The following is a 20956-nucleotide window of genomic DNA, read 5'->3' on the forward strand; positions in this document are numbered from 1 at the left end:
TGAAGTTGGACAATTTACTGCAGATATGGCTAGATATCTCGAAAATATTCAGTTACTGATTTTAAAGGAAGCAACATTACTAGCCTTAGATTCAGGTCAGATTTAGCATCTTAAAGTTGAATTTTCATATAGAGAGCGTGTCTAAGATTCAGCCACCTTGAATAATTCGCCCAAATAAAAGCACAGATGCTTTTAGGTAAAAACTTACAGTTTGACCGCATCCGACATGTTGATGCCATGGTTCGATAGATAGTTTAGAAATTTAGTAGCATCTAACATAATCGGTAAGATTTTCGGCAATACTCTCTTCTTAGAAGACAGTTTCCGACCCGACACACAAATCAAGTCGATAATATATGAAGCGATCAGGTCAATCGAAGCTGGCCTTTCTTCATACCTGATTATCGACGTCAGGCGTTTAGTCGTCCAGGGCATCTTTTCTTTAATAAAAACCGTTTTAGATTCATAAGTTATAAGCGGGTCCCTCTTTTATCCTGTACCTTGTAATCTAATTGAAAACTCGCTTCACACGTGCTCGTTCTATTTATTTTTTTGTTCGTTCTAGTCTATATTTTGAAGTGTATGTATTTCTCAAAAGCATCCGCCACGCCGTATTTGACAGCAGTCATTTTTAACGTCTAGCTAAAGTAGGCCGAAATCTATTAGTGCTGATAAGCAAATTTTCTATTGGAATGACTTTATTTCGGTAAAATAAGTGATTTAGCCTGATCTAGTTATTAGTTGCTAGCTATGACGTGAGGAACGAATCGCAAAAAAAGGCTGTTCTTAGATTTAGATAACGAGAATAGGCCATCAAAGAGAATAGGCGGACAACGTGGAAACCTATTACAGTCACACGTCGACCCAGACATGTTGCGTCACTGCTTAGCCCAGATTAACAAAACAAACACATACCTGTGTATTTTATATATAATATCGCCGTGTGTACTCATCAGTACGAATAGCTTGAGAAATATTGTTTTAAGCAATCAGGCCGAAGTTAAGCTTGAGTAATCGTCTGTGCCTGCATGGCTGTTGTATGATAACATGTCCGAATCGTAACAGAGTTCTCAAATTCATTGAAAAATGCATGCACCATTTTTCCTTCTCTTTCTGCTTCCTGTAACCGTATCTGTATCTGTTCGTAACTATAGCCTTTTGAAGGTGACTGCACCCGCTACATTCCAGTAAATTGCCAACTGACCACGTTGTTTGCAGGTTTTATAACTTAGTATTATGCACCCGGTAACAACATCGTGGGTATCAAACAAGAAATCTGTTACAGAAAAAAACTGCTATAATAATCTGAGTGAGCAGTACTTCACTGCTATCATTGTCTTCATTATGTCATGTCGTGATTGCCTACACCGCCCTGATACCTCTGTGACACCCCCAGCGTTTTTCTCACATCCATTCGGGATAATGGCATGCTTTAATGTTATATAATTTATTTTAATAATAATTTATTAATAAGGAAATATTTAGTACCTTCAGAGCGCTTCGTAGATATATCAATTCCTGTTTCGTAGCGCCGTGTCAAATATTTCAGTTAGATGAAGATTTGCATCTAATGGGGTTCATCGAAGCCCATAAATTATTATGGGCTCCATGTTTTACGATTGATTCTGACATAAAATGGAAGATCGATCTTTCTTGACGATAGAGGCTACAAGGCATGCTTCTTTTGTGACAGTATGCCTGCTCTTATCAAGGTCTAAACTGACTCGTCTGTTTCATAAAACTAATTGGACCGACAGCGCAGAACAAGGAACGCGCCACATCTGGCAAGCTTCGATGTACAATATGGTGAAAGCATTTTCTTTATTGGCAAAGATGTAACGTATAACACAACTTAGATGGATACTGTCGTCAGCGCAGGTCTTGAACGAAGGTCAGGGAATTAGATTGAGAAGGGCTCCCCAAATTTTTTTTCTAACAAGGTTTAAGTCACAAAGTTTGTGAATTTGAGTAAGTTCATTGAAAATTTGAATATCCGTAGACCGTGCTGATAATAACAAATGTTAGTAAGAGCGATGCGACCGCGCAAAGTGCCGCTTCCACAGGATGATCTTTTTACCAATTTTCCTAGGAAAAAAAGAGCACCATTTTGGCCAAAAAGAAACTCTTACGTGTCCTCGATGTATTTATTCGGAGTCGAATATATTAAGCCATATTCTGCACAAATGAAATCCCAAGTATGAAACTATATATCCAAGGAACGGTCCTTATTAAACCTCACATCTGGATCTTCCTAGAAAGCTGCTTCGGCAGTAACTTGTTGTTTCAACAACTGCACACTTTGGGACCTTTAACACCATCGAATTGGTCATATACCGGGTGGAGACGTCACACAAACCTTTTTGAATGAAAAGCCTAATTTTATAAGGGAATAGTTCTGCATAGATTTTAAGGTCGGCGGTATACATTTGCAAGGTAGCTCCTGTTTACCAGAAGAGCCAGTCATGGTTGGTTTGTCCGCTGCTACTGCAGTCAATACTTTTTAGCACTAGCAATTTTCCATTATATGTATTTTAGATTGCATTGTATGGCATCTATTTTTAGATATAGCATCAAGAACGTGCCTCCATTAGGAGCCTGGCTGGAATAAGTCTTTCCAAATTTGTGTAGGGTTTCTCCAACAGACCGATGAAACGACGCAGTAACCATTCAAGCATCTATTAACCTAGATAATAATATCCTATCTTTCTTGTTTCCCTTATTGTTATTGCCTGGTAGTAATTTTTGCCAACGCCGAAATTTGAATCAGTAGAGCAGCATGCTTGTTAATCATAGTTACCATGGCAGAGCACCCAAAAAGATGAGCCCCGCTATTCCTTGCAGAGGCCCAATCGTACACTTAATCACAATTTACTTCTAAGTGTGGCGAGACGGTCGAGTACAATTTCTGGAGTCATAGAGCCTTTAAAAATAAGGCCTATAGTCATTACATACTTAATATAACATTCACATGAATTAGCAAATTAAGATTGAGCTAGCTTCCATACAGGCAGATGTTCAAAAGTTCAATCATCGTCATCATTGCTCTTCTCTTAAAGCTGGCAGCTACATGCCGTCCACGGCAAGTAAAGTTCCAATTTTCGCTGATCAACTTCAATCATATGTAAAAGTTTCATACTTAGCGTGTGATGCTACTCGGCACGATGGTTTAGCGTTGTAACTAGGATATTCGTTTCACGGTCGCATATTAAATACTGTCTTTATTGGCTTGTCAGGTAGGGCTCGAAGCTCTGATGGGATATTACACACACAACACACACACACACACACACACACGTTTAGTTGTTCGCAATGAACTTTATTGTAGAGACCCATAAGAAAAATAACAACATCGACATTGTAATTCAAATCAAGCTCAGATTATTGCCTCATTCACAGGTCACGATGGCTCACAGTAGCGTATATTTACCAAAATTCGCAGCGCGCTGGAATCGATGAGTGGATCCTCTGAGTCTTTCCTGTTTTGTGAAAAGCCAAATAATACTGGGAAAACGCCAGTCACAGCGAGCGGATTCAGGTTCAATCACTTTATCTTATCATATACATGGTTACGGCTCAAGGAAGTTATCATCAACAGAATCTCTCTCCTTAAAGTCTTGTTGTTATTTTTACATCCCACAATATTGATACAATTAAGAGTATCACGAATGGCAACATTCAAGTGTTTTCCGCTTCAACGGATTTCCGATTACTTTTATTTTCTTCAAAAGCTGACTTATACACACCCCACGAAAATATGCTGGCACCAGCCCTTAATCTATAAGCATGTATATACATGACACTCGACGCCAGAAAGATCCTCTTCCGTTGGCGCGGTCGGGGCGAAGGGGGTGGGTGGGGGACCGTGCGCCCGACTTATCGCTACTGAGAGCGCTCCACCGCTCGGAACTGGCAGGCCGTTCGTTTTGAACGGCCTGCCAGTTCGACACAGCCAGTGCCGCAGGATTTGTTGCTTGATCAGCGCTGTCCAACAGAGATGAATCGAAGAGGCGGGATGTTTTACGCGAGAACCTCTAGCCGCTGTAGAGACGGCACGATCTGCCGGAAACGATTAATCGTACTAGAATGCGATGATGCTATCTCAACATGATGATAGTGATCATAATGAAAATCATAATCATCATCATTAACAATTGTGCTGAGTATTCGCACCTTCTGACAAAAACAACTGCGGCCCCTCGCCCCCTGTTTATCAGTAGTCACATGGACATGTCGATGTGTTCGATAGCTGACGCGATGATGGCAATTTAAAGATAATGCGAAGGTGTTCGCCTTGGATTTGCTCAAATCTTTACGGATCAAATCCACTTTATGGAAACTAGAGATTCGGAAAACGTATGAATAGTTAATATTTTGCACCTGAAATAGCCTGAAATATTCAGTGTCGGCCTACGTTCAAACAAAACAAGCAAAAGATACGTTTTCTGACCTTCACCCTGTATATGGCCTATGGTGATGCTTACACCATTTATTCATCGATATAATAATAATTTGCTTTGTTTACACAAATTATGTTTTATTTATGCACCATTGGAGGGACCAACTATGACTCTTTTGCGGCCTGAAGCGTGGCCACTGGAGTCGTACCTGCTCGACTTACCAGTGCTCGTACCTGTTGCAGGTTGCGTCCAATATTTGTCTAAAAATGCTAAGTGGCACGTTAGCAGAGATAGTCCATAGAAAATAATGGCGAGTCAATTATGCTTTTATAACAATTTACTTGACTTTTTTCAATCATTGAAATAGTTTTTTTTTTGTGATTTTTACTCTAAATTTGCTCAGTTGTAATTATCGCCTACGATGGCTATTCACGCATCACAATGGTAGGTGTTATAACAAATATCACAACGTCACATAAAATGGTAACGAGAAAAGCTGCCCCTTAATCTTGTTGCGCTGAAAAGTTCTCTTGCCAAACGAACGTCTTTCGGTTGCGAATTGTTCATTACATGACATACTTGTGATTCTCGGCAACAAAAATGTATTCGTAATTTTACGTAACGACAAGAATTAAGGGTACATTACTGTCGCAGCAATAATCTTCTGTGTTTGGAAACCGTTATTAGGATCGGATATATCAAGCGATACTGCTAAAATCCCCCGCTTAAGCAAACGTACTTAGCTGACTCACATAAAAAAAAAAAAAAACTCATCGAAAGCGAACTAAACGTGTTAAGCGACCGAAACCGAAGCTATAAATGAGTCAGGTTTCAAGGTATCCCTGAATGAGATAAAACTTTTTTTTCTAACCAATCGATTAACGAGTTTATTCCGGGACAAAAGATCCGTGCCCATTGCGTTGAAAGCCAATTAAACACCTTTGTTGGGTTACCCTTTTAGGCGCCATTTAGGATCGAAGTGATAATTATGCTGCCGGAAAATGTTGCTTGTAAAAGGGCCACAGAGCCGCGCGGGAAGGCGTACAGATGGCCACCGAACTCTTGCCGATGATTTTAACAGACACACTTAAATGCTCAGCGTTCGTTAGATTAACCGACTAATAGGAAGTACTCATTTATGTATCATGCCAGCCCTTTAGTGACTATTTAAATGTTCGACACGAACTAAACCAAGACATAACGTCTTCCTTGAGAAATGTTTACAAAATTTTTACACGTGACCAGCGGCTGGTTTATATGTAACATGTTAATCCATATATATATATATCCAATAATCCAATGGTATACAAGTTAAATTTACAGGGACGGTCTCTGGTGGTTATGAGAAACATTGGTATCAAAAAAGGTCCAACTCTGGTAGCACGATCACCTTTATGTTAAAAACCTCGTTTGAATACTTGTGAATATCTGTTATAATCATTACTCTTATACTTGTAAATCCATGCTTACTCGTTTTGAAAGAACCACCTAATTGGACGGTACCATATACTTAGCCATACGCAGAACATTTACTCAAGTAACAGTTGAAACTGAACTTCACCCGTTGTGCGATTGGGCAGCTTTGAAAAAACCCACAATTTGGCAACTTAGACTTGCGGAGTACTGTACTCTCTATCGCAGCCCCACTTAACGTTTCTCCTTCACATCAGCCTGGCCCGTCTATTTACCACCTGCAATGAATGCCTGGCGCCGTTTTTAAATCCGCTGCTGCTGCTGCTGCCGCCGCCGCCGCCGCTACCGCCACTGCCGCTACTTTTGCAGTGTTGATGGTCAGCTCGCTGTCAATAGAGCCCCCGATGGCAAGCACCGTGGCTGAAGCCGGCTTCTCAAGGTACCTGTTCCCCTGTACATGTGAAACTGCTTTTGCATTCCGGTACGCACCTGTCTAGTCCGTATTTGTGTCTGTCTGTCTGTATATTTTGCGTGCTATCTCTGTGCAGTCCCGTTCCCTCACCAGAATCCTCCCGTCGTCTCTCAAGCTATAGGCTGAGTTTTGCACAGCGCAACGGACGCTGATCATATTAGGATGCGATGAGCGCGTTGATTTGATCTTCGTTGTCGTTTTCGCCGTTCGTCATAATTCTCGCTAAGCCGACAGCGATCTTGGCCGCCGTAACAGCTACGACTCCAATAAATGTAGAAGTAGCAGTAACCATTACAATGACCACAAAAACGGCTGATGGAAGCTTATGAACAGCCCCTGGCCGGCGACACTTTCAGCGCCCACGTTTTCCTATTTATTCGTCGCTCACTCATAGCTCACCGGCTTATTTGCTGGGCCGTCTGGGTGGGCTAGTCGTGTCTAGCAAGTTGGAGTTGTCTGCGCCCTCCGCCGACGCAGCCTTCCACTGGGCGCTTGTCACCAGCGCCTCCTCCGCTCTCTAACCTGTATCGACAAATAATATGACGACTGATCTGCTCGTTTGCCTTTGTTGGCCTACACCGCAGCCGCTTCTGCCGCTATTCGCTTCTCCATGTTGACTGTCGCTTAATGCTGGCTACATCTGCCGACGGCCGCGACGGCAACAGTCCTCTCCGTGACTCTCTCCTACCGGCTATGCTCGCCGCTCGCGGGCGCCCAACAACAACAACAGTGATGGCGTCGACCGAGGAAGAGCTGGGTCGGAGCGAAACTCCGGGCGCGCCGGGAACGACGTTCTCGAAGGTGGGTGATAGACTTGACGGCTAGACGCCACTTGACGTAAGCTTTCTAACGGTACCCGACTCGACTTGGGTTGATCGGTGGTTTCAAGCCCTACAATCAACGCATAGAGTTCGCTCGAGCGATTGCAGCTGGGTGCCTACCAGTCTGCCGCCTGGAGTGTGTCTGTGGGTGTGTGTGGGTCTGTGTGTGAGTGTGTGTTCGCGTGTGTGTGCGTGTATGTGTGTGTGTGTATGTGTGTGTGTGTATGAGTGTGTGTGTTGACCACTATGTGTGCACACAATATACTGTATTGAGCGGTGCTATCTGTCGAGATACGAAGGAAGATTATTGATGATGTTGTATTGTCGATCCACTGCATTCTGCTATTCTGGAGTGTTTTATGTTAGTGTTGCGAAGTTGTTAAACAAACAGAACCCTGATTCGTTGTCGATAATCTACCGTGCACGGCATAGCTTAGTTTTCTTAGTTCCTTACTGGTTCTATGGCCAAGGAAATGCGGCCCCTTTGCTGTTTTTGCATCAGACCAAAACAGATAAAGCCAACGTAGGGAGAGCACGCACGTTCTGCGAATGGTTTGTTTGTCCTATATCACCAGCAATGTTCTAACAATTGGCTTACCCTCTGAACCGCTAGCGTTCCTACTGCTCCATGGCTGGCTAAGATTACCAGAGACCTGTGAGTCTGTCAACTCGCGTCCGCGTCCCAAGCTAGCCGCTCTCAGCTGGGCTCTGTGACAGAATAGTGATCGCGCTTGTCTAACGCCCCCAACTGTCATTGATGTGCTCCTATAATGTTGAAGTTAAAGTGGTGGAAACTTGATTCGCACATTTTTACCGGCCGGCCAGAACTTGCAGTTTGTGAATATGGGGGGCAAATATTGTGATGAGCTTCGTGGAAAGCGTTGCGTTTATAAAGAATACAAGGTAGTGAAGGACCTTGATTGAAGGAAAATAATTCTCATGTCGGCCTTGGGCGTATTAGTCGTGGACCCATTGTAGATCACGCGTTTTATAAGGCTCCAGTTAATAATGAAATAGTAATGGTGACGATATTTGTTGAAGCGCGTTTTTTTCAAAGCTACATTCGCTAAGACTAGCTTTGATTGATTTCAATTTGGTAAATCTCTGCTGGGAGGACGGCCGCCAATGCTTTCGTTTGACTGCACGGCACGTCTATTTCAAATTTCATTATTGATTACCGCCCAGAGAGTGCGTGAAATAATTGCAACTGCTGTTTTTCATTACAGCAAATTTTGCACAAACTATTATAAAATAAGACCATTTTACAGGAATCTGCCTCCCTATAAAGATCAGCAAAAAAAAAAGGTTCTGCCTTTCGCGATAAACATACATTTTCTCTAATAATTGCAATAAAAATTTATTTGAATATATCTATAAGACGCGCCACTTTGCTCTACCATTCGTACCTTTCTGATATCCGCCATGATGCACAACAGAAAAAATGTAGGTCTCATAGAAACAGCTCGACCCTCTAAATAGTGCATGCGAAACGAAGTACTTCGCATACAACAGGAAGCCATGAATAACGAAGTTGAAATGTTGTCGTGAAGTTACATAATGCTTATCGTTTGAGTAAAATGGAACGTATTTTTAGTATGCAAACAACGCTGCACATAGTACGCTTATTAGTTGTATCGAGTGGCACGTAATGATACGAATAGATAACAGTGTAACGCACGATACAAACTGAAATTAAACCTAATAACCGAGCTTATAAGTAGGTTTATCATGTCTTCGTACGATAACTTACCGCTCACTAATTAAATGTTTACATCTCAAAATGTTGCTAGTCTGTGAAACCTAGTCAGCGGATAATTATTTAATTATTTTCCGTCCGTTTTTCTTTTCTGTTGGTGCATTGTGCCTATCGACTTGAAACCATACCTCCAGCGTGTTAAAGAGCGCAAACATTATACGGATGACCTCGGCGATGAGTTTCTCGATGGCGGTCGCACATTCACTATCGAAGATAAGCTCACTGCGCCTGAATTCGGTGCTTATTTTGTCAAGGAGATGGCATCAGGAGCGGATTTTTCGCTTGCCTACTTCCAGGAGCACGGGTTCGAGGAGCCCTTACTCTTCAAAGACAAAACCAACCTCGGAATGCGGTACGTATATATATTCGGTATTGTAACGTATGCTTATTACGGGACCATCTATTTCCATCCAAAGGGAGGAGAACACCCGTTCAAGAGATCTAGGGGAAGTTTTTTGTACTACTGATATAGTTGGCGAAATGGCTTGCATGGCTAAATCTCTATCCGAAAAAAAGCAGGAGTTGTTGGTCTAGCGCCCGTCTACAGCAAATACTACATGATAAATGTGATCAAACAGCAAAAAAGCACATATTCAAGAGAAATAGATTTAAGGCTCATGCTCTCCTTTTTCCCCTTTTTTCTATGTTTTTTTTTTTTTTTTTTTTTTTTTTACTAATTTAGACTTCCATCAGAGAAGTTCAACGTGAACGATGTCCGTATGTGCGTGGGTTCTCGTCGCCGCCTTGACGTAATGGACGTCATCACGCAAAAGAATATCGAGATGACAATGAAGGAATGGTGCAAATACATGAACACGCCGGCACCGAAACGGGATCGTCTGCTAAACGTCATATCGCTTGAGTTCTCACATACGAAGCTCGAGAACTATGTTGAATCCCCGACGGTAGTTAGACAGGTAAATTTATATATATATATATAATAATTTTTATTTAGAAAATTATAAACTGTTTAGTTCCTTGCTTAAATATGATCTCCTTGTAAACGTAGTGGGGAGTGCACATGTGTCATTGATGCCATGTATATATAATTTTACGCCTTTGTAACGCATCCATTCCATTTTTGCGTACAGGTGGACTGGATTGATGTAGCATGGCCAAGACACTTAAAGGAATCACAAACCGAAGCCACGAATTCGCTGGACGATATGAAATATCCCAAAGTGCAGAAATATTGCCTCATGTCCGTGGCGGGTTGCTATACAGATTTTCACATCGATTTTGGTGGAACATCCGTGTGGTATCACATACTTTGGGGCAAGAAAATATTCTGGCTAATACCGCCTACGGAAACGAACCTCAAACTTTACGAGAGTTGGGTCCTCTCTGGTAAACAGGTAAATTTCCATTTAAAAAACCTGTGAAAAGAACATTGCAAAGGTAATGTACAGCTAGGATAGGACAAGCAGGAGTAACTGACTTTTAGTAACTTAAAAACGGGTTTGACAAGCCTTTTTCTTTTTTGTAAGTACGCGTAGCTCAACGTTTATAAGCGTTCTCATAATAAACACCACTAACTTATGGCATTGGCCTTATGTAAGATTAAAAAGATACTTCATTTTATTTCGCAGACTTTCAGTTTATATATTTTCGAGGTCCCGATTCTAATCATTTTCGAAAACTCAATTGCGTTTATCTTCGAGAATTTGACTCTGCCTATTTGTAAGACCTTGATCCTATCATTCAATCGAAGAAAACCTGTCGGAAACGAGTGATTTTTCAAATAACTTACATCTCCTGCTATATCTGTCTCCTTTGTTTTTTCACTGCAACTCTTCTCCTACTGTTTTCACCAGGGCGACATCTTTTTTGGCCAGTCAGTGGAAAAATGTGCCCGGATTGAGCTGAATGCTGGTGAAACCTTCTTTATACCAACCGGTTGGATACACGCCGTGTACACGCCTGTCGATACCCTCGTGTTCGGCGGGAATTTTTTGCACTCGTTCGGTATTGAGAAGCAACTGCGCATCTCTCAGATCGAAGACACAACCCGGGTTCCCCACAAATTCCGCTACCCCTTTTACACTGAAATGCTCTGGTAAGGTGTTAGCTTTAACCAGCGGGAAAAAAATTATTAGACAATTTGATGTTATCATAAATTAACAAAATCGTCTGTTAATATATGAACAAACACATTTTTGTAGTAAGCGGGTTTTCGGACACGTTCCTGTTAGTCATTACACAGCAGTCTGGTAGAGATAATCATAAATTTTGCAGTGAAACACGATGAATTACTATAATAATATTAAGATAATAGTTAGGCTTAGGAAATTTGGATGGAACTTGCGTTTACCAATATTGTACGCCTGGTTTGGTGGATGTAGTTTAATTTGGCTGTCCTTAAGGCCAACCACAAGAAGCCATTATTTCTAGCCTTATGTAGCTACTTTCTACTCTCAGGTACGTCCTTCAACGATACGTCATGTGCCTGACAGGACGAAATCATTTATCCTGTGATGAGGAAGGCAAACCCGTTTCAATTAATTGCCTCCTAGCGCCCAAACCACGCCCAGAGATGGAGTCGGTCCGACTCACCCGCCGCGAACTGGTCGGCCTGTCACTAATCGTTGACCATGTTCAACGATTGCCACTGGCAAAACGAGGTTGCCCTGATCTGCTGCGCGATCCGAACGCACTACTGCAGGATGCTAGCGTAGGTACCATAATTAACCTTCATTGGCCGTGTCACACTCCTAAAATCTTATTTGATGTTCACCACCTATTATCGTCATCATCAGGTTTTGTAGATGTATCTGTGCGAACAATTGCTACTAGTGAAAGGGATGGCAAGCTTACTGAAAAAGGAACTCGAACTTCAAAGGATTGATGCATTGTATTTATAGTGTATAAAAGTAAGAGATGATATGTGCCTGCATCTTGTACAAGGGCATTTATAGAGAGGAAAAACAGTTGTAATACCAATGTACTTCCTTTATTTTTTCTACTTTGCTTCTTTATTTCAACCATAGCATGTGATCGCTCTCCATTTGTCCGATGACGCCCGCTTAGCGATCACGGGTCAACCCGTCCTGACGTGGCCAGAAGGGGCTGTTAAAAGGCGTCCACTTATCCTGCAAACGAGTGGAGGCCCGAAAAGGCCACAGGCTGCCCCGCGAACTCCTAAAGGCCAGCAAAGACAGGCTGATAAGGACCAGGATAAGGCGCGTCGAAGGAGAACCAGGTGACTGACCGCTCAATCTACAGTTATAGATTTTCATAACGCTGTTTTAGCTTAAGTGTTCCTCTTTTTTTTCTTCTTACATTTGCCTAAACCAATAAGGCACGTGAAGCAACAATTACAAGACACGATAAGCAGGGTCAAAAGATGATGTAGAAATACTCGAAGGATTAGTACTTTTTAGTGACGATGTCACGTGTGTGTTAATTGCGAGCCGTTTAACTAGTACACGACTAGCAGGACGACCGACGCAAGTTACAGCAAGCGAAAGGGTCTCAAGTACTACAACAATATATAAATAGAGAGGACTTTACAGTTTACAAGACACAAAATAGGTTTGTAGGTTTTCATACCAGAAACACGTTCGAACTGGTAAAAGCCAGTGCAGGAGAGTGGAAGTTAGTCCAGCATTGAACCTTAACAATAATCAATAACCTGTTTCTAATGTAGCTTTTAACTAATATTAGTGTTCCGGAAACGCCCAACCGGGAACACTCGATCAGCGTATCGTTGGAATACGTTCCTGTACATACACATCATGTGTCATGACTATAAATGGGCGAGTTAAGTCTTCCTGCTCGGGGAAACATTTCTTGTACGTTACCATAGCTGTGCCAACATAAATAAAGCAATGTAATATATATATAATATATTCTGAATAAAGCTCAATAGGAAAAAATGAATAGTTCTGGTTAGTCATTTGCCTCAGATGTGTACCAATTAATATGTAATGTACCAAAAAAAACGTTATAAAAAAAATTATTATTCCCACTGTAGATGCATGAGTGAGAAGCGGAACGTATTTTGGCTATAAGATCAAACTAAGGCATCTGTATCGGAAAACACAATAGTAGTCGTCTACGCTAGGCATCTTATTAGACAACTAAAACGCGTTTGGATTTAAACGAACGCTATAAGATATGGCTGTGTTACTTTCAATGTGTATATTTCATATCTGCGTTGCAAATCTTTAATATATGACGGCTGGTATTAGTAGGCATCGAACTGATATATATTCAGCGAAATGCAGTTACCTCACGTTTCAAAAATGTATATTTTTTTCAGTATAAAAACTAATTTTAGGGAAAATACACCTGGCCCGTGTACGCCCGTAAATACACATCAAACAATCGCAGTAGGTCCGGTTGATTTATTAAACATTATTTCGTAGTCCAAAACATGTACATTAGAATGATGCGTGGCACAATAGTAATCGGTCCTGTGATTTGTATTTGTCAGTTATTGGGCGAACGATTCTTATCATTATACTATTTAGCCACACGTCCGTTATGGCTATTTACACACCCTATGTTTTTTTGTTGTTGTTCATTGTTGTTATTATTCTATGTGTATACTGTGTCAGATGCCGCAAGTGCGACGCGTGCCTTCGCACCGATTGTGGGGACTGCCACTTCTGCAAGGATATGCGAAAATTTGGCGGGCCCGGTCGCATGAAGCAGTCGTGTCTGGCTCGCCAATGTATGGCGGTAAGCGATTACGAGTTCTTAGATAATCAGAAGATAAGGTATATGTTATTATTCATTCTATTCGTCAATACTCATTAGATTAGCTAGTAAGTTATGTTGGTATCGGCTAAATGTGCCATTTTTTTTTGCTTTAATCTTATTCTGTTAACATAATGGCAGCCGGTGCTGCCACATACGGCGCAGTGCACTCTTTGCAAAACGGAGCGGCCAAACCAGTTAGCTCCCCCCGGGGTTCCTCCACCAGATGACGGCGAAGTTCCGCCCGGCCAGCTGATGGAATGCGTCCAGTGTTGGGAGATCGTACATCCAGACTGTCTTATTAATGCACACCCGGAGTTCACTCTTAGTGACGGACTGCTCAACGAGGATCTACCGAATAGTTGGGACTGCCCGAAATGCTGCCGCGAAGGAAAACCCGAACAAGCTAAGGTTAACCAACGATGCGTTTAGATGACAACGGAGTCTACTTTTTGTTTGTGCCCTTATTGTGCCCCTCCCGTTAGAGTCAATTCCAAAATTGCACCCGTGAAAATTAAGGTCTCAAACTCTAGATAATGTCGATTTGGAATTTTACTGAAACTGATCCTGTAATTTCTCCTTCGGAAATGATTCATGTCGGCAATAGTTATTGTAATGAATATGGTATGTAGAAATAATATTTATGGTGTTCGAAATTCACAAAAGCTGTACGCTTTCTGTTTGCAACAACATACCATTTAGTCAGTAAGTCGCAACCTTCTTATCTCTTTATTTACAAAAAACTCACAGACACGCCACACGAAAGGGGGTGGCGGAAAAGGAAACCCCCGCGTGACACCATTTGTTCGCTACGACGAATCGCCGCCAGAGAAGAAGCTGAAACTTGAAGATGGCCCCGCTACCCAACCGGCTAGCGGTCAGCGACAGAGTGTGCTTGAAAACCTCAGCAACAAAATTCATCCGATCACGCCCAAATGTGTCGTTCGACCCGTTTCTTATCTGGTATGATTTTCAACGTTGCTAGATATTCCTGACTCAACGTGGACACAGGTTACGCAAGATCGTTCACCTAGATTCGGACTTCCTTTAAGGCCTTCTTTTTTTTTGCCTTGTTGCCAAGGCTGTATCTAACTAAGAGCAGACGATATTTCAACGATTTTTTTTACATGTGCTACCAATGTCATTTCTGACAATCACGGTTATATACTCAATGTGACTTTTGTTCAACTTGATCACAGCTTCGATTTAAAGCCCGAAGTAGACGCTAGTTATCTTCGAAGTATTTTGCGATTTATCTTTAATAGCGACCCTCTACTAAGCCATTTGGTAGGGGTGGACTCGTAAAATGGCGGATACATTTTGTAGAAATAGAACTCGATCTACATTCACAGCCTATTTTTGTACAACTTGTTCTGTATGCGTACCCGTTTTTGTGTCCATTAAAAAAAACAAAATTCAGCGATAATTGTATTTTAAGGTACCTTCTTGAAACACAAGATTAAGTAATTTTATTATCTATTGCCACTATTTTTAGGAGACTCCTCTATCTACTGCAAGCGCTCCAGGTACCGTTACCCGCGAAGGTCTCGTGTACAATCCTCAGGTAATCCTACCAATTATGCAATTGCTCAGCGTCCGTGATCTTCACGTTTGTGCTCAGGTCTGTAAGCGGTGGAACGAGTTATCTCTCCATCCGTCGCTATGGAAACATATGGACCTCGCCAAGAACCGTCTTACAAGCAAGTACGTAAACGCAGTTGTTATACTAAAATGGAAATAATAACCAAGCAACGGCATCTTAGCTAGTAATATATTATCAAAGCTCGCCATCAGCATCAATAGCTTGAATAAAAGTTAACGTCATGCCTGATATAGGACGATTCGGAGCAAAACTTGTAGCAAGACCTGCCCTAGTAACTCCATTATCTGGTAATCAGTTTTTATGACGCATAATATACTGGTATATTGAAGCGCTAGTTTCTGTTTAAGTTAGGTGCCTTTAATCTGTTTGCTGATTGCCGTTCTTCAATTAAATACATCTTCCTAGTTCGATATCCTGTTCGAACGTCCGAAGCAATGCATTGCTTCTGACAGGTGGCCCCTTACAGTACAAGAACAACCGTATGGCTACTTCCTACTTCCTGCCTACTTCCTGAAACCCAGATTCAGTGGGTCCTTAGTAGGCTTAAACTTAATAGACAGACACGATCTTACTGCATAATAACAAGAATTAATTAGGAGATTACGTTTTCTTAGTATTGAGTCATTCGGAACCGCAACTGACTGTATTGATTTTAAGAAAGGCTTGACGCTTTAACCATGTTTCACACCTTTTCGTTGAAAAATCCGTGTCTTGTTGTACTTTTCAATCAATGACCTGTCATTGCAGATCCCTTGTAGCTATTGTACGCCGCCAGCCAGCGCTGCTAAACGTCTCGTGGACTTCTCTAAGCCGCGACCAAATGGATTGGCTTTTACCACGCATACCTGCCACAAAGGGGCTTTACGTGCGTGGTCTGGCTATAGCTTCTCTAAAGGTTTGTAGGTTTCATCAAAAATGAGTATTATTTTGTTCTTCCCAAAAAGGCAGCTGTACTGGCTGGTTGTTATTTCTATCAACAAAATTCTTAGGCGGTTATAAATGCATTTGCAAAAAATGCCGGTGATCGTTTTTTAATTATACCAAGTATAAATAGTTAATATATAGATATTTAATATAGATAATAAACATCACTGTTTGAGGAAACGCTATTAAACAATGTAACATCAGTTATAACGTGTTGCCCAGGCATTAAATGCTGAGCAGGGTCCTCAATTGAGGTTTCTCGATCTGTCCTGGGTGGATGGATTGGATGACGAACGCTTGAAGGAATTGCTCCTCCCTGAGCCGCCTGGTGGAGACAAACATGCATCTGCGTTGGCCGACTCCAACAATAAAGTAAGAGAAGCCCGCATTATCGACCATATATATATATATATATATGGACATATATGTATATACACAAAAAGTACACAGAATGGGGCAAAGTGGGCTTACAGTGCAGAAAGGCTAAAGTACAATACATAATTCAAAAAACAAAGAAAAAAAGCTTTTATTTTCAAAGGGCTTACTATTGAAGCAACATCTGTTTTAATTATAGACCCAATTTTTGTCATTTCTATACTTACTCTACTCACCGTAGACATATTCAAAATGGGCAAAGTTTATATGTACATATATACATAATTTTTTACAAATCTGACTTAACGCTTTGAATTTTAGAGAGGAATTGACAAGCGAGACCGGTGTTGGCCTCGACTACGGGCTCTGTCCGAGCTCAAACTTTGTGGTAACCCCATCACAGACTCGGGCGTTCGCAGTGTGTGTCAATATCTTGTCAATCTTCAACAACTGGATTTATCTAATTGTAATCGTGTCACCGACTTGTCGCTGATGATGCTTGCATCGAAGCTGCACAGCAAGCTCATGCGGCTCGTCGTGTCGCACTGTCCCCAAGTGACCGATGCTGGACTAGAAGCTCTTAAGATGTGTACGAAGCTCGAATGTATTGACGCCCGAGGATGCTCCAAGGTGCATGAGGCTTGTTTTTACGACTTTCTCTGTTTCTCGGTTTTATAACTCTGATAGCACTAACCTTGAAATAGTAAATTTCACGTAACATTGACAGTTACGTCACTACCTCCAGTTACCCAACATGTATATGCAGCTAATAGCATAAACAATATCGTTCAACTAATTTAGTGCATTACTTAGATCTTAAATTGCCGTTTATTCATTGCTATTAAACAACTGTTGTGCTAACCAATGTTGTTGCAGGTCACTGAGGATGGTATCAAACGTCTCCTGGTCTGCATGCCAAGTCTCAATTCAATTCGTGAAGGAAAGCTCGTCACCGCTAAATAGACTACAGCATGTATAGGTGTTCATCCTTTTCAGTGTCTTTATCCACGGCTCATATCGTTGTCGATACGCACTTAACCTAAGCTTTCTATAATTTTACTATTTCGTGTTCAGTCTTCGTGCATCTGTTATTGTTATTATTCATTCAAGTATCGCTATGCACCAGCAAATTAGGCCGTCAACGTTAATGCAGAATCGTTTAAATTCCTAATTCATTTTTTGCCTGTACACGAATAAGCTTCATTTCCCGTTTTTTCTCATGTTAGCATTGCCATCTTGACAGGACTTCGAGATATATATATATATATATATAGAAAATAGAGAGAGAGAGAAAGTGAGCGAAATCGCATGAGAACAATATGCACAACAATGTACATTATCAGTGTGATGACAACACCCGAGAACATCCATTGCCGAGAAAGTTGTCAACGTTGGACCTTCAAGGTAACCCCCTGAATGTAATGGTCCCCTTCGTGACCTTTTTCACGAGACAAAAAAGAGACGGACATGTCGTTTCAGAATAGACGCAATAAGTTTCGGTCTGCGAGAATAACAACGTCCACCTCATATCTAGCTCATTAGTACTGCGATCATTATCCTGATAGATGGATCCGTAAGACCTCTACTGGGTGACCTCAATGCACAATGCTCGTGAAACTAAGATATAATCGCACCAATAATATCAAGTGACAATACGCCGTACCAGCCCTGCCATTAACGAAACTGCGGCATGATATAGAAACATCGAGATACACAGATATGCATAACTGAGAAAACGATCTCGTTTGCGACCAAACCTTATGACTTCTTTGTGATCTCAAGGATCTGTACAGCAACGATACATCAATTCCTTCCCAATGAATAGGCTATAGCAAGCAACCAATGACTATGGAGGAATTATAATGAACCTTTGAAACGATCATATTTGATGCTGGCAGCTATTCGAATCAAGGCACTTTACTTCTTTGCTTCGAAACAGAAACAAAGTCAAACACTCAGCATTGATACAATCGATTGGTGAGTGTCCAGTCGGTGGCGCATGTGCCGACTGTGAACTACAGATGCACATAATTTGTTCGACAGCATTTGTACGTCGTGTTATGTACAATACAAAATACATACAATAGATAGCAATAGGTTATAAGGTCAGTTCATTAATACGAAGTTATATTTATGCAAGTGTCTTGCATCAGGTTGCTGCCAACATTAGCGAATAGAGCGAGATACACCTGGATGATAGCCCACGAACAGAGAAACAAACGCATACTGCGTGCGTGATCATAACGTGGTTACCGATGAACGGCCAGCCGGTCAACAACGATAAACACGCCAGTCACACATATATATGTTATTATCTATGTGGTGTCAGAAGACATTACAGTGTAACAGCGCCATTTCTAACGGATCAACCGACAGAATAAGCGATTGTGCATCCTCTTTTTACTGATGAGTAGTTTTTACCTGACAGTGCTGTGAGTAAATGCTGATTCTGATCAGAGCCGATATCGTATGCCCCAAGAGCTAGCGGCTGCTGTGAACTTTAGGTTGCTGTCATATTTAGAGAGTCATAATTAAGTATGAATTAGGTTTGTAAAAGACTCCGCCTTAAGAACACAAGTACATATGAATGGATGTGCACTATGCCCAAACCAAAAAGCCAACATCGTAACCCTAGAGACAGCCAGTGTTCGCCTAAATGAACTACTGACGAGTTCAAAACGAACTGCCTACTCGGATCACGCGCCGAAGACACGACAACACCTTGAACCCTAACGATGCCCATAAGATTTACATATAATATGTATACGCTAGAAGAGCGAGTATCGATTTGATCAAGAAGAAGTTTGTGTCAGCCAATCAATCAATTTGTTTATAGATTTGGTCTTCTTACTGTAAAGAACATATTATAGTTCGTCTGTCATATTTCATTTCTTTTCGTTAATATTGTGATTACACATGGTGGTATACAGCAAAATGCAGCAATAGCAGGAGTTCAATCAGTAAAGAAAATAGCCTTGCTTTATTGACACAAACCGTGTACATATTCACGCCGGCGGATTCGAACCAGCGGTTTTCTTGAGCCTGGCATCCAATCTAAGCCGACTGAGTCACCGCTCTTGAAGGAAGACAGGGTAGACCCATTACCGTTGCTTCGGTTCTCTACCCGATGGTTGGATAAATCCACTGTCGAATAAACAACCATTATTTTTGGGAATGAATCTCAACAATGGGGCATTCTGTGGATTTTAACTACGCAACAAAAAAATTTCGCAATGTCTGTAAAGGATTTAACTTTGAACCTACAATATGTAGGTAAAAAAAACGGTTAACGGATATTCAATACCGTATTTTTAAGTCACTCCCTTTCTTCCATTTTTTTACTTACATATTTTGCCATGGTGGCATATCGTTGTTCTGTTCCTTTTGCTGTCACATAAATCGGAGTGAGTTGTTAAGTTCATTAAAGTTCCTCATAATAAAGAAGGGCGAAAACATATAGCCATATGGGTTAACGTAGCATTTTAGTTTTTTAATATTCTTTAATGAATCGACGTACCACGTTTCTGCCAAAGCATTCGTCAGTTGCACCCGAGGCTTGACAGATAGTCAGCGCTGAAATCAATATGGTGCTGAAATCGAACTTTTTCGTCCAGATTATACAGCCCTTTTGATATCATAGAAAGGCTAAAAGAGGTCACTGCTCACAAAAAGCTGTGTTTATCGCTGTAGTATTATTATATCGCCGATTGTTAACAACGAACATATTGAAACTATTTAGCAATAGGAAAGCTTTCTTTTTCTGGCTCGTGCCACGGCCAGAAATATCCTATGTTCTATATCATAAAGAATACCCTATCGTTCTGTTGCAATATTTTCTGTTGTATCTTTTTTAAATCATTATTACCACGACAACGTACATTCAACTAAATATATCAATCAACTACTCTTTATATTATATTATTATCGTATCAATCGACTGAATCAGAGTCGACGTGAATGCGACTGTGGCGCTGCATATATATTATACACAGACATCTATATATAAAAGTATATCCTGAAAAAATCTGATTCTAATTGATCTAATTATGTGTGTAGACGCTGTACAAATGATGAAACAAGAAGCATATTCAAAAATAAAACGATATACATATATCTATAAATATAGTATTGTATAAAGGCTTAGCAGGCCTTTTTTTTATCGCTCTTGCCTGTCAGTGTTAACCGACGTCGCTCTAGCGTTTTTTTGGAGCAGCTATAATAATACTTCTGGTATAACTGCAATTGAGCTGTGCAGATATATTGGGTTCACGAGATATTTGCGTGAAAAATACGTAGTATTTCAATAAAATCCGACCAGTCAAAATCGTATAGATAAAATTTAAAAATAATTAACCAATTATCCGGAAGGCTATATTTTCACGAGCACTAAAAAGAAAGTACTGTTCGATGAATTTAAACTGACTATATTTAAAATCAAAGCGTCTCGAAATAGATAAACGTCCAAATCAGATGGACCCGTAAACTCTTGTTGTT

The 20956-nt window shown here is 41.0% G+C and overlaps 1 protein-coding gene across 1 annotated transcript; it reads left to right on the forward strand.

Moving 5' to 3' along the window:
- Positions 1–7013: 7013 nt before the first annotated feature.
- On the forward strand, positions 7014–20945 carry Kdm2 (Lysine demethylase 2). Its single transcript, XM_022852919.2, has 15 exons — positions 7014–7083; positions 8994–9211; positions 9542–9776; positions 9951–10214; positions 10674–10915; positions 11278–11530; positions 11847–12058; positions 13419–13542; positions 13702–13971; positions 14311–14523; positions 15056–15264; positions 15911–16058; positions 16310–16459; positions 16784–17092; positions 17339–20945. Exons 1-15 carry the CDS (start codon positions 7015–7017, stop codon positions 17423–17425), a joined length of 3003 nt encoding a protein of 1000 aa, XP_022708654.2. The 5' UTR covers position 7014; the 3' UTR covers positions 17426–20945.
- Positions 20946–20956: the final 11 nt, after the last annotated feature.

The sequence above is a fragment of the Varroa jacobsoni genome, unplaced genomic scaffold (genome assembly GCF_002532875.2).
Source record: "Varroa jacobsoni isolate VJ856 unplaced genomic scaffold, vjacob_1.0 contig01238, whole genome shotgun sequence".
Lineage (NCBI taxonomy): Eukaryota > Metazoa > Arthropoda > Arachnida > Mesostigmata > Varroidae > Varroa > Varroa jacobsoni.

What these genes read in the sequence shown, in the direction of transcription:
- Kdm2 (XM_022852919.2), top strand. Translation starts at nt 7,015, where the DNA reads ATGGCGTCGACCGAGGAAGAGCTGGGTCGGAGCGAAACTCCGGGCGCG. An exon ending in AAGAACCGTCTTACAAGCAA is followed by an intron (nt 15,265 to 15,910) that starts GTACGTAAACGC and finishes CTGTCATTGCAG; the next exon opens with ATCCCTTGTAGCTATTGTAC. An exon ending in ACGCCCGAGGATGCTCCAAG is followed by an intron (nt 17,093 to 17,338) that starts GTGCATGAGGCT and finishes ATGTTGTTGCAG; the next exon opens with GTCACTGAGGATGGTATCAA.